General features: G+C 35.0%; 1 protein-coding gene across 1 annotated transcript in view; it reads right to left on the reverse strand.

The window, feature by feature from the left end:
- LOC109823368 overlaps positions 1-14,490 on the reverse strand; it is a 22,628-nt gene extending 8,138 nt beyond the window's left edge. Inside the window, exons 1-5 of the mRNA XM_020389642.1 lie at positions 14,292-14,490; positions 9,846-10,053; positions 8,903-8,989; positions 7,578-7,958; positions 7,013-7,172 (exon numbers count right to left, since the gene is read on the reverse strand). Coding sequence (XP_020245231.1) covers positions 7,013-7,172; positions 7,578-7,958; positions 8,903-8,989; positions 9,846-10,053; positions 14,292-14,353 — 898 coding nt within the window. The 5' untranslated portion in view covers positions 14,354-14,490. The remainder of the gene's footprint in view (positions 1-7,012; positions 7,173-7,577; positions 7,959-8,902; positions 8,990-9,845; positions 10,054-14,291) is intronic.

Below are 14,743 nucleotides of genomic sequence, written 5' to 3' on the forward strand. Positions count from 1 at the left end.
TAACATAGTATATATTATGATATAAATATATATATATATTATAGAGAGAGAGAGAGGGGGAGATGGGTATGCTTAGCCTACCAAGCACGTATCGTTTGGTTACTGCGTAATGAAGTCTCGATTCTCATCCATACATTGTAAAAGGGGCCATCACTATCACACATGGGTTTCGAGCGGGCCCATTTCAAGCTTCGGAACCATTTGAATGAGTGAATTAAAATAAGGCAAACCTCACTATCAAGCACAAGTTTGTGTTTTGGAGTACAAGCATATCATTTTCTCTTTCTATATTATATATATATATAATATATAATATATTATAATATATATAAGTAGAGGAGGAGGAGAGAGCAGAAAGAGAATTAATCGGGTATCCTGACAATGGAGGGGGTTTTCCTCCTTAGACAATGCATGTGACCGACAATCCCACCAGTGAATAAGCAGAATAAAATAGCAGAGAATTCATATGATACTAGCGATTGTGAGCCACATCATTATCAATGAGAAGAATCTCTCTCCTATAAGGATACTCATTAATTCTCATATATATAATATATCTATATATATCATATATATATATATATATATATATATATAATATATATATATCTATACTTAATATACAAAACTTCAAAAAACAGGAGATAGGATTATAAATATAAATAACAAAACTCAAACCAGGATACTTACAATTTTAAGCGCCCAAGCTGTACAATAACTTCTTCTTTATTGATCTCCACAATATTGCACAAAGTAGACTCACGCTTAAACTTAACTCTCTCTAAGGTCACTCTGATTTCTTCTGCCAAAGAAATCTGCCTCTTTCTGACCTCTATGTCTCTTTATATAAACTTACAAACATCATTTTCACGTACAGTACAAAACTACTTTATTGTAATTATACAAAGTGACAGCACTTCGGTAGTGGCAAGGAATAAAGGCGTAATGAATCCCTTTTTAAAAAGTAGAGTGCCCTTCATGATGATGTTTTTTGTCATTATCAATGAAATGAGCGGCTCCCCAAGGCTCAACTCATTCATGATAAAACCTTGGTACATTGCACTGCAATATAATTTATTTTAAAGAGTATTAACTCTAGGTTTTAGATATTAATTTATTTTAAAGAGTATTGACTCTAGGTTTTACATATCTATTGCTCTCAGGCCTTGCTTTTGCCTTTTATATCCATAGGTTAGATATCATCCAATACTTTCATAGCAGCTTCCCACATAGTATCAATGTCATCATCTGGGTCTTGAGCATTTGGAAGATTTGTATCTTCCCCCGAAGATTCAATGCACTTATTAGATTTTGTTTTAATATCGTCGAAAGCTTCAAAGAACTACTTTTTTAGATGTTCTAAACATTGTTGTTGTATTTCTGAATCTGAAGCTTGTGGATATTTCATTCTTATCATTTTTGTTATTTTAAGCATAGGATTTTCTTTTTGAATCTCTTGAGTCATTGTGGTTTCGAGAACAATATTATTTCTCTGAATTATTTCTTCAATCTATTTAATTTTTTTCTTCAATAACAATTTCAGACCACCATCTGCAATAAAATTTCCTTTTTAATATAGGCGAATGAGATATTGCCCAATCTGTTTCAAATAACCATGTCCATATCCATGGTGTTTCAGATTCTGCAAAGAAGTAGATAATACATAAACCACCTATAATTTGATTGTCATCCATCTTTGATATTATAGGATGGGATTCGATCCATGAAGAATATAACTTCATAATATGTTCTGGAAGTATGCTCATTTCAGCACCATATGATTTCCACCATAAGAAAAACCATGAAGGAAGTCTTTTATAAACCGCTTCAGGACAGAGCTTTATTAACTATGTGTGCTTATTTTTATAATTTTGATATAAAAATATATTATAAAATGCTTGTTTATAATCCCAATAATTAAAATAGTATAATTCTTTAGTATTTTGGGATTTACCAATTGTAGCTCCTGATTGGGATTTATTGCCCAATCTCTTGGTCTTATGACTTCTTGAATGATGCATTTACTAAAATTGGGTGGAACACTATGATTCTTATTACTCCAGAAGTGAGTTATTTTCATGTCTTTCTGCATTATTAATGTCTTCATCCAAGCTCTATTTCAATGACAATGTTGGATAATAGCTCTCATTTAAATATTTCTGTCTATTTTTTTCAGGATCATTCATCAGGGGAATATCTCCTGAATTAAAAGAAGAAATTATAAATTCTTTATTAAATAATAATAATAATAATATAAAATTATGCTTATAAGTCAAATTAACACTACAGGTATTAAAGCAACTTATAATAATAAAGAAATTATATTTGAATTCATCACAGATCCTCAGACTAGATTATTAAATGAAGTTAAGAATATAATGTTAAAAGAAAATCAAAGTAACTTTCTTCAAGAAGAATTAGTATTTGTTCAAATTGAAGAACAAATGATGAAAAAGAAAGACTTAATAAGTCAAATAGAAAGAAAAATTCAAAATCACTATATGTAGTGATGTCCCAAATGCTTTCTGGAATAGAAAACAACATATTGTTTCACTATCTTATATTGATAATTTTAATGAAAATGATATTCCCACAAAATCCAGACCATGTCAAATGAATAAGGAATACATTGAATTATGTAAAAAAAGGAATACATTCTCTTCTAGAGAAAAAACTATTAAGAAAATCTTATTCTCCTTGGACTTGTACTGCATTTTATGTAAACAAACATGTAGAGCAAGAGCGAGGAATTCCCCGCTTAGTTATAAATTATAAACCATTAAATAATGTTCTTAAATGGATTAGATATCCAATTCTAAATAAAAGAGATTTATTAAATCGTATTCATAATGCGAAAATATTCTCTAAATTTGATTTAAAATCATGATATTGGCAGATTCAGATGGAAGAAAAAGATAAATAAAAAACTGTCTTTGTTGTACCATTTGGGCATTATGAATGGAATGTAATGTCATTTAGACTTAAAAATGCCCCATCTGAATTTCAAAATATTATGAATGATATATTCATTCTTTATACTGATTTTATATTATCATATATAGATAATATTTTAATCTTTTCACAAACATTTGATCAACATGTGAAACATTTAGAGGTATTCTGTAATCTAGCATTACGAAATGGGTTAGCACTATATGCCCCAAAAATGAAACTATTCTATACCCAAATTAGAATTTTAGGTCACAATATAGAAAAATGAATAATAATTCCTATTAATAGAAGTATGAAATTTGTTTTAAATTTCCTGATTAAATAACTGATAATAAACAGTTACAAAGATTTTTAGGTGCTTTAAATTATGTTGCAGATTATTATAAGAATCTTGCATAAGATACGACTATACTATATAGCAGACTAAAGAAAAATGCTAAACCATGGACTGAACAACATACTGCTACAGTAAGAAAAATCAAAGCTAAGTTAAATGTTTACCATGCATACATCTAGCTAATGTGCATTGGTTTAAAATTGTAGAAATAGATGCATCCAATATTGGATATGGAGGTATTCTCAAACAAATAGAACCTCAAAATAATAAAGAACAGTTAAGATGCATCCAATATTGGATATGGAGGTATTCTCAAACAAATAGAACCTCAAAATAATAAAGAACAGTTAATCAGATTTACATCTGGCAAATGGAGGTATTCTCAAACAAATAGAACCTCAAAATAATAAAGAACAGTTAATCAGATTTACATCTGGCAAATGGAATAAAGCCCAATATAACTATTCTACAATTAAGAAAGAAATGCTTTATATTATCAAATGTTTATCTAAATTTCCGAAATGATATTCTGAATCAAGAATTCTTATTACGTGTTGATTGTAGTTCGGCTAAAAGCATCATTGAAAAAGATGTTAAAAATCTTATTTCTAAACAAATATTTGCTAGATGGCAAGCTAAATTAGCTATGTATAAATTTAAAAAATTGAATACATTAAGGGTGAACATAATCCTCTTCTTGACTTTTTACAGGGTTCCCATGAAACGGAATAATCCCTCCTTCTCAGGAACGGGAGAGGCAACCATACATCAGAAAGAAGTCATACTCCTATGCAATCAAATTCATGGCGCACAATAACAAAAAAGAATGGCGCACAATTACAAAAAAGAATAATGCAAGTAGTCTCTCTCAAGCCTTTTATAAAGGCATTAATGATATGATAAGGAAGATAATCCTGAACCATTTTCTTCTATAGTCAAAAAAGAAGTAGAATGGACTTCTAAAAAGATTTCTGATACAGTTCTATATTTAAAACAAGAAGATATTTCCCTGATGAATGATCCTGAAAAAATTAGACAGAAATATTTAAATGAGAGCTATTATCCAACCTTGTCATTGAAATCAAAAGCTTGGATGAAGACATTAATAATACAGAAAGGCATGGAAATAACTCACTTCTAGAGCAATGAGAATCATAGTGTTCCACCCAGTTTTAGTAAATACATCATTCAAGAAGTCATAAAACCAAGAGATTGGGCAATAAATCCCAATTAGGAACTACCATTGGTAAAATCCCAAAATACTAAAGAATTATACTATTTCAATTATTGGGATTATAAACAAGCATTTTATAATATATTTTTATATCAAAATTATAAAAATAAGCACACATGGTTAATAAAGCTCTGTCATGAAGCAATTTATAAAGGACTTCCTTCATGGTTTTTCTCACGATGGGAATCATATGATACTGAAATAAGCATACTTCCAGAACCTATTATGAAGTTATATTCTTCATGGATCGAATCTCATCCCATAATATCAAAGACGGATGACAATCAAATTATAGATGGTTTATGTACTATCTACTTCTTTGCAGAATCTGAAATACCATGGATATGGACATGGTCACTTGAAACAGATTGGATAGTATCTCATCTGCCTATATTAAAAAGAAAATTTTATTGCAAATGGTGGTCTGGAATTATTATTAAAGAAAAAAATTAAACAGATTGAAGAAATAATTCAGAGAAATAATATTGTTCTCGAAACCACCATGACTCAAGAGATTCAAAAAGAAAATCTTATGCTTAAAATAACAAAAATGATAAGGAAATATCCACAAGCTTCAGATTCAGAAATACAGCAAAAATGTTTAGGACATCTAAAAAAGCAGTTCTTTGAAGCTTTCGACAATATTAAAACAAAATCTAATAAGAGCATTGAATCTTCAGGGGAAGATACAAATCTTCCAAATGCTCATGACCCAGATGATGACATTGATACTATGTGGGAAATTGCTATGGGAGTATTGGATGATATCTAACCTATGGATATAAAAGGCAAAAGCAAGGCCTGAGAGCAATAGATATCTAAAACCTAGAGTCATACCCTTTAAAATAAATTATACTACAGTGCAATGTACCAATGTTTTATCATAAATGAGTTGAGCCTCAGGGAACCGCTCATTTCATTGATAATGACAAAAAAACATCATCATGAAGGGCACTTTACTTTTTAAAAGGAGATTCCTTACGCCTTTATTCCTTGCTACTACCGAAGTGCTGTCACTTTGTATAATTACAATAAAGTAGTTTTGTATTGTACGTGAAATTGATATTTGTAAGTTTATATAAGGAGACATAGAGGTCAGAAAGAGGCAGAGTTCTTTGGCAGAAGAAATCAAAGCGACCTCAGAGAGAGTTAAGTTTGTAAAATATAAGTGTGAGTATACTTTGTAAAATATTGTGGAGATCAATAAAGAAGTTATTGTGTGTGTGTGTGTGTATATGTGACCAGAGTACTTCTATTTGGAAGCCGTACCCATGCCTCACACATCCATACCCCAACTTCTTGGACGCTTCTTGAATATATGCATACTTTGCTCAAGCATATTGTCAATTATATACTACATGTTTTAATTTAAAATAAGCCACATACACTTCTCAGATGCATAATCTACACTGCCATCTATTTCTAATATATTGATCATATGTAAATGAAAACAACAATATTGATCTTATGTACATTATTAATTTTAATACATATAGGCTAAAATTACCATATTAGTATTAAAAGAAATACCACATGACCAACAAGGTATTAAAATTATCTCCGACGACAACAAGGTATTTAAACTTGCACGATGAGACAAATCGAACCAAAAATGAATTTTTCGGTCATTTTTCTAGCGACCACTCAAGTAATCTACCACATGTGTTTAAGTTGCATGTTTATGATGACGTGGCAATTATAATTAGCCTCATTCAACCTATTAGAATTAGTGATTTTTAAATTAGGATAAAAAAAGATGCATTTTTTAAAATTCGATACTCCTCCTTCCATCATATTGGTGGTTCTTCATTGCTTGAGCTCAAGGAATCCATGTTCTCAAGCAATGGAGAACCCTAACTTGATAGAAGAAGAAGAAGAAGCTCCCAAATTAAAAAAAAAACTCTCTTTGCTTTTACACTAATCTGAAAATATATCTCTCTAATGGTTCACATAAGCATCATGTGATAGATTATATGAGTTATCGCCAGAAAAATTAGCCGAAAAATTCATTTTTTGCGCCTATTTATCTCATCGTGCAAGTTTAAATACCTTATTGTTGCCGGAGATAATTGTAATACCAACTTACCAAGTTGGTCATTAGGTACTACTTTAGTACCAATCTGGTAATTTAGCCAATACATATAAATATACATGGAATACATATTTATGGCGGTGTCCCCGTACCCTACATTTTGCAAATTTGCCAAGTCTCTTACCCCGTACCTGCACCTGCACCCATATTTATACTCATACCCATGCAACTTAGATATGTATCACTTCTTTCTTGAAATACATTTGACTTTTTATCCCTTTTCCTTTTTTTCCTTTTTTTTAACGGAGATTGAAGCTTGCACAAGAAAATAATTCATCTAAGAGGTGAAAAAATCAAGACAAATCCACATGGTATCAAAAACATCAAAATAAAAAAGTAAAAAATGGTACTCTAAACAGTTGAACTGATTGGATACAGGCAAAGCTTATGGGCAAACCTGAAAATATTGATGATATGCCCCCAGTCATAGGCATATCCACAGCCAAGGAAAATGCTTTTTGTGCTGCCAACCTCTCCTCAGATCGGGTTGAACTATTAGTTTTGTTGCCATTGCTTGTGTTTGAAGTGCCAAGGCGCTTCCGAATGAGAGCCCATCTCTGGATAATTTTAACAACATATAGCTGCTATCATGATTACTCTAATACAATATTAACTTGCCAAAATAAGAAAAATGGTAAACAATAAATAACATTTCATATGTAGAACTGATTTTGCAAATGCTATTTATGTAGGGTCCTTACCACCAATATAATATTTCAACAGTTTTTTCTATGAGATGCAACTGTTTGACTTAAGGCAATAACTTTTTCCTCTTATATTGGCATTAGTTTTCTGTAAATTAATTATATGTGCTGTGGAAGCAAGGCCTAACCTTCCAGGATTAGAGGCCTTATGTGTGTAAAACTAAAATTATTTTATTCAAGTTTAGTCTTTCATAGTGGATAGATATGACAGAAAACCAAATGAAAGTCAAACTGAATAATCAAAATTGTGACAAGCACCTGAGAGAGCTGGGAAGCAGTCCTGTTGTGCTTGAAATCTCCCTTCAGAATGTTTGCCCAATTCCCTTCACCACATTTCTGTACAGCAGCTATTAGTTCCATATCTTCCTCTTTGGTCCACAACTGCCTTTTCTTTTTAGCAGGCAAACCTGAACTTCCTGCTCCATTTGCATCCAACCCCTCAACAGATGGTCCTATCGATAAAGATGATTTCTGGTTTGAAGCAGGAAGCACTGTGTGCCCTCCACTAGTTGAACCAGGCAATTTCTCCGAATGATCAAGCAATGCCTGTTCATTAGGTGTGTCTGCATTCGAAGAAGTTTCTGCAGCTGGACGAAGTGTAGAACCGCAGATAAGTGGAGAACCCGAAGAGAGTATGATCTGGCAAAAAAATCATCGTTAGTCAGACAGCTAAAATGCTCAAAAGAAAAATTATGGACACAAGCTACTTACTTTAACGGCAAGGATACAAGTATCCACTCCATGGTTTCCTTTATTTACTCTATAAGGAACCTAGAGCCTGAATTTTTTTTACTTTGTACAAACAGGAGCCAGACACAAGACTTTGTTAAGAGAAGCAATGGAAGGTTTCCTTTTCCAAGAAGATTAATTATCAGAGCTAAACAATACAAGCATTGCAGAATTTGTTAGCACAATTTTCCCTCCAGAGAAACTTGACCAGCTTGAAGCTAATCGGAAAAAGAATATATCAGATATTCCATCACGGTGAAGTTCCATACATCAAAGATAATGAAGGAATGACTTCATTTTGAAATTTTGCTAGACCAAGTTTTATGTAGAAGATGCAATTAAGCCTATTATATTGAGAGGACTTGAGTAAGGACAACAGCTCTGCCACTAACATCAGCAAGGGCCAGATTCCAACACGTGTTAGTATGTCCCAAGTTAAAAATTGCATCCACCAATCTTTTACTTTTAGTGATTAAGAATATGAACAGCTAATGTCCCTCATGATTTGCATAGAATAATAGGAACTGGTAAATTAAACCTCATGAGCACAGTAAGAACTCAAAAAACTTAGGAGTTTTATGTTTGCAATTGACAAATAAATTGAAAAGAATGGAGTGAAGAAAATCTTCAAAAGGCATCATTGGCAAGTGCATACTAATTTTGTTCTCAAGTGAAGGAATGCAGAAACAAATATATAGGCTGAAATTAAAATAACCAAAATATACAACCTTGTTTGCGAAGAATTTAAAATTGCAAAAAATTGAAAGTTAAAACATTATAAATCTAATAGTATTATAACAGTAGGTCCATCTAATAGCCATACAAACTTCGTGATAAGACATTGATTGCCGTACCTTCGCACATTCTTTAGCCTCTGCTAACTCTTCGGTACTGAGAGCAGGAACAGCTTCTAGTTCAAATTCCAAATCACTGTCATCATCCTGCAACAGTAACACAAATAAAGTTAGCTACAAGGTTAGGAAAAAGGAAGAAAGATATCAAAATGTGGATAACTTGACCTGTCTTCCAATGCTTGTTCACAAGAAAAGCATACCATTCAAAAATTAAGAAAAGTAAAAAATCAACACTATATACCATGAGAAGTCAGATTAAGAAAAGTAAGTTGTTGAAAGAGGTTTGTATATATAGAAAAGTTCTTTAATAAAATGTCCAAAACATTTATGTGGCACTTAGGGGTCCACCTAAGCGCCTAGGTGCTGGGCACGAGGTTTGGCACATAGAAGTGTAAGTGCTTCCTAAAACATTGACTAATGTCATTGTGCTTGATAGTGGTGTCCTGCAAAAGAATCCAATTAATGGAAGGCCAAGTGTCCAGACTGTGGGATATATTGGGATAATTGAAGGGGGGATAAGAAGGTTTGAAGATTGAAAAGGAGAGTAAGGTTGCAATCTAACAGAGGAGTTCCATTAGTCAAGGTCCTAAAGGATATTCTCTGGAGGGTTTCTTCAAGTCATATTATCATAATAGCAAAAATGATGGTGTCAGATTTACTTGTTCCAACAGGAATTGCAGCTAAGAATAGCTGATGCTGCCTATGGGTTATAAAAGCAGGTATGGATCTATCTACATGGAAGAAGGTTGACCTTAATTTATCGATATGAGGAAAACCTTTTCAGTTTAAAAAAAATTAAGTATGCAACATAATTGTCATAATAAATACGAGATGCATCTGACATTAAAGACATCAATTTGACTTCAAGTATGGAAGAGGTAAAAAGATAAATATAAACTACAGATAAACGTATGCTGCATATAGAACTGGAACTTAAACTGACCAAAGGCTCAGTTTCATCTTCTATTTTTTCCAACAAAGGGTTATGGTAGGCCAAATGACGCCAAAGCATTTGATACTCTCGAGCACTGGAGATCCCTGTGGAGGTAGTCTTAACAAGTGCATTCCAATCTATTTTCACACAATCAGAATGCTTAGTGGTATACTCAGACACCTCCTGAAGCAGAGAGAGAATTGCTGGAGCATTATACCTGGAAAAAGACATTTTAAAAACATATAGCAGAAAAGGCTCTAGGAACTGGTGCTGACACATTATTATGTTTAATGAATGTAAGGACATGAATCAAGTAAATGAACATGTGGCATAGACAGGCATAGCATTTGACAATGCAGCAGAAAATTCTAAGTGAAATACCATCTAGATGTCAGTCTTCCTGCAAGATATATCTGAAAGACAAAAGGAATGATATATTACACCATTCGTTTTTCCTATTTCTTTAGAATTATTTTCTAACTTCATAAATATATATAGTTTTTTTGGCTGTTTCAGACTTTTATAATCGAGATTGTCAATAAGTAAAGAACTTTGAGTTCTATTCTTGCATCTACAATCAGTAAATAGCCAGGTGATAAATTTAAGATTACTTTAATACTCAGAACAAACCTGAACTCAGTTATCAACTAGGTCACATTTGAACCAGCTGGTCAGGTAAAGAATTTTTCTTAAATAAATTGATTTAGACAAACTGGAACTTCATGATCATAGATAAGCGCATCCCACAGTAAATAGACAAAAAACTTGAATAACAGGTTATTTTGTATAAAAGAAAATCCTAAAACATTTACTACTTTCAGACTGAAGCTAAGAAGGTGTTTGTTTCCTTGGATTTCTTAGAAATCCATAGGAAATTTGGATCCAACCTGCTATTTTTGCCAAAACTGGCATCCCATTAGGTTCCCCTATTTGTTCTGATGAAAAAATAGTATAGGAGAAAGTAGTGGAATTTTCTGGCACGTCAGCAAAGTCAACTGCCAAAATTCTTCTCTCTAGCATAGAAATTTGCAATGAGAGTCAATAAAAAAATATTTGACAGCCCCACAATTTACTTTCTATTCCGCTTTCATACAAACCAGATAAAAAATAAGAATTTTGAAAAGCTTGGGATCCTTGGATTTACAATAATGTCAGACTTCCAAATGGAATTCATCAGGCCAAAGAATAGTGTTTGGATACCATGGCGTTTTTGCCGTTTTCGTTTTTTTTCAAAAAAACAATAAAACGCGTTTGGCAACCGGGGCGTTTTTTTGACTTGATCATTTACAAAATCCAAAAATTAAACACTTTTCTCAAAACACCAAAAATGTGTTTTAAGATTCCGTTTTTTCATCTAAGCCGCCGCCGCTCGCTTTCTAAGCGCCGCGCTCGCTTGCCCGCCGCCACCTTGCCGCCGGCCCACTGCCACCCCGCCGCCGGCCCCGCCGCCGCACCACGCCGCCGCCGGTGGGTGGCCGTCACGTGTCGCTGCCGCGAGTGGCGCCACCTTGCCACCGTCGGTGGGTGGCCGCCTCCCGCCGCCGCTGCCCGCCTCCCACGCGGCCGCACCGCCGCCACGCGTCGCCCGTCGGTCGTTCACCGCCGCCACCACGTTCGCCGCCGGCGGGTGGCCGCACCCGCCGCCCGCCGCGCGCGCCGTCGCTCGCCGCTGCCGCTCGCTAGCCCACCGACCTATCGCGGCCTGCCCGCCTCCCGCGCCCGCGACGCCACCGCGGCCCGCCCCGCCAGTCGCCGCACTTCTCGCCCCGCCGCGCGCCCCCGCTGCCGCCGCGCTCGGCCGCGCCCCAACCTCCACCGGCCGTCGCCGTCAGCCAGTCGCGCCCGCAACCTCCCACCCGGTCGTCGCCCGGTCAGCAGTCGCCCGCCCGCGACGGCGTCTGTCGTCGCCGTTACGCCGGCCCGCCGCGCGCGACTGCCCAAGTTGCCCGGCCGCCGCGGGCCCTTCGGTCCGCCCCGCCCTCCCGACCACCCGCCCGCCACCGCCGCTATATAATAGTAACTAACAATGGTGTTTTCAAAACACTTTTGAAAAAGAAACACATTGGCATGGTGTTTTTCTAAAAAACACTACAAAAAAATCGCATTGGTATCCAAACACACAAGTTATTGAATGGAGTGAGAGGTCATTTTCTCAATCCAATATATCTTCTTCTTTAAGGAAATGCTGAACATTGTGGTGAATGGGAATGAAAATTAGTACAAGAGCAAAAACCTTCTTTAAAAATGCACCTGTGTTAGGTAACACCTTCAATTAAACTAGTGATATATCTTTTATGTACAGTTGTTATCTGATGATCACCTATAGGGTACTTCTATCATGAAGTTGTATCCATGTCAGACTAAGAAACTTATTTTGACACTTCTTGGGTATTTCCATGAACTTATTTACATGCACCTTCAATTATATAAATAAATGTTTGACTTAGATATTGAACACATGAGACACTTTGCTTTTATGTATTTTTATTCACATTACATGTTTAAGATATATATCTACTATTGTCTATACAGAAAAGCTATAATGGAAAAATGTTTCAAAATATTGGCTTGTATAAAACTAGGTTTGGATATGCAGCATTTCATATAAAGGTAAAGGGCCAAGTCATATTCATTTTGCAAAGTCATGAAAGTTGTGCATGGTAGGTCAGAACTGCAGCATATATGTGATTATTTTATGTTTTGTAATATTAAAGATAATTGTTGATTTTCGGGTGTGAGAATATGTGTAATATGTGTAAGCATGCACGCAAATACCATCTATCTACTGTTATTATGTATATTTTAATCATATGTTGTAGTGCCACTGTGTCATTTTTTTAGAGAATTATTATGTCCTTCGGGCTGTACCCATGTCCCATCTGTTTGTGTACTACCCACGTCCCCATTTGTCCATGCTACTTGTGTGTCCTACCAGAACTTGCTAACTATGCATCGGGTTCACATTCTAAACTGCCACCTCAATTAACAGGCCATCACGTTAGATAACACTTCAGCGACAGGCTAAGATTTCAAGTAATGTCAGGCTAAGATTTCAAGTAATGTTCTTCGAACAAGTTTAACTGATTAAGTATCGCAAATGAAACCAAAGGTAATGCAAAGACTCGCGAACTTTTGTACATGACATTCAGAATATGCTCAGAACGTTAAAACAAACTGTCTTTCAAGAGCTGTCCTCTTTGTAGAATCAGATAAATAGGCCATGATAAGGCACAGAAATAACTACATCATAGAAGGAGATCAATGACAAACTTCTGATAACATCATCGCTATTGATAACTTGTTCAATAATACTATATTTCTGTACTCCTAGATTTACATTTTCCGATTAAAGAAGTAAAGCTTATTGAAGTCACTGCAACGATTTTCACAAAAACAACCCTGATCACAGTACCACAACACGTGTAATTTATGTACAAATTAACTGTCGAGTAAATGACCTTGCTAATAGCACCAATTGATGGTATTCCAGTTTCAATCAGATAAAATAATGTACTTAACTCAAGCAGCACGATGCAATTTAGTAAGCTCTTGCAAATTTCACATATAAACCCTAATGTACTGTCTCACAATAACAAACCAGCAACAAGGAGATAATTTTTTAGGCTAAATAGCACTTAAATACCTCATAGTAGAACTCATTTTCCGCTTATACACCCCAATTGCTTTCGTATCATTTATGTACCCTAAGTTATTTAAAATTGGCATGTTAGTACCCTCAATCACACAAACGTGAAAATTTTCACCCAAATGATCCTCTATGATACTTACACCCTAATTATAGAGCTTTTTAAGTATTAACATTTGTTAAATTTACTATTAAATCTACCAAAATTCTATTTTAATCTTGTCTTAATTACGTTTTAAATTAGAGTTAGGATAGATTTAATGATGAATTTAACCAATCTTAATGGTTAGAAAGCTAAATATTTAGCATGTGAGTATCATAGAGGAACATTCAGGTGATTATATTTACGTGTGCATGATAGAGGGTACCAACGTGCAGATTTTAAATAATTTATGGTATCAGAAAATGCTACGAAAAACAAGTGAGGGTATATAGGTGCAAAGTGAGCGAAATTATGAGGTATTTAAGTGCTACAGTTTTTAGGCTAACGTTTTACTCATTCCCATTTTTTCAGACTAATCTCAATAAAATTTTAAGTTATCAACATAATTTATCAATCCCTATAATCCAAATCGAAGCCAAAAAAGCCCCCCCCCCCCCACCCCATGCCCCCCCCCCCCTACCAAAATACTCTCCCCAACAATCATCCTCCCCCCACCCTTCCCCAACCCAACCCAAAAAAGCAAAGCCTTCAACAAAGGCTTCGCAGGCCAATGAATTAGCTCAAACCCTAAATTCAAAAACCCAAGAACCTTAACTTGAAATAGCTCCCAAAGAGGGGATTTTGAGAGAAAAGAAAAAGGAGGAACCTTTGAAGGAGCTCAGTGACATCTTCTTCGCTTCGCTTCCTCTTCTTCAACGCCTCCGTCATCTTTCAGAAATCGAATCGAAGAAAATTTGATCCGAATCGAGATTTTAGAGGAGAGGAGGAGAACTAAGGGGCCAAGAGGAGAGAAAAGGAGGGATTTCTAAGGGTAAAGCTCATAAGAGGAGTGACTGCGTTTCTCTCTTGCGGCTTTTTTAAATTTTAGGGTTTTATTTCTGGGGTCGTTACCCGCTTTTATTGAACCTAGAATGGGTTATTTTGTACTTAAGTACCCCAAAGTTTACTCTGCTTTAGCATTTGATTCCCCAAAGCCTTTTCCCCCACCCCCACCCCCCCGAAAAGTTACATGGAGTTCATCTCATTTTTAACTTTGATACTCACACTTTTCTTTTTCTCCTGAAAATTACCCAAAAGTTTAAGAAGTTTTAACTTTGC

This window comes from Asparagus officinalis, chromosome 9 (genome assembly GCF_001876935.1).
Source record: "Asparagus officinalis chromosome 9, Aspof.V1, whole genome shotgun sequence".
Lineage (NCBI taxonomy): Eukaryota > Viridiplantae > Streptophyta > Magnoliopsida > Asparagales > Asparagaceae > Asparagus > Asparagus officinalis.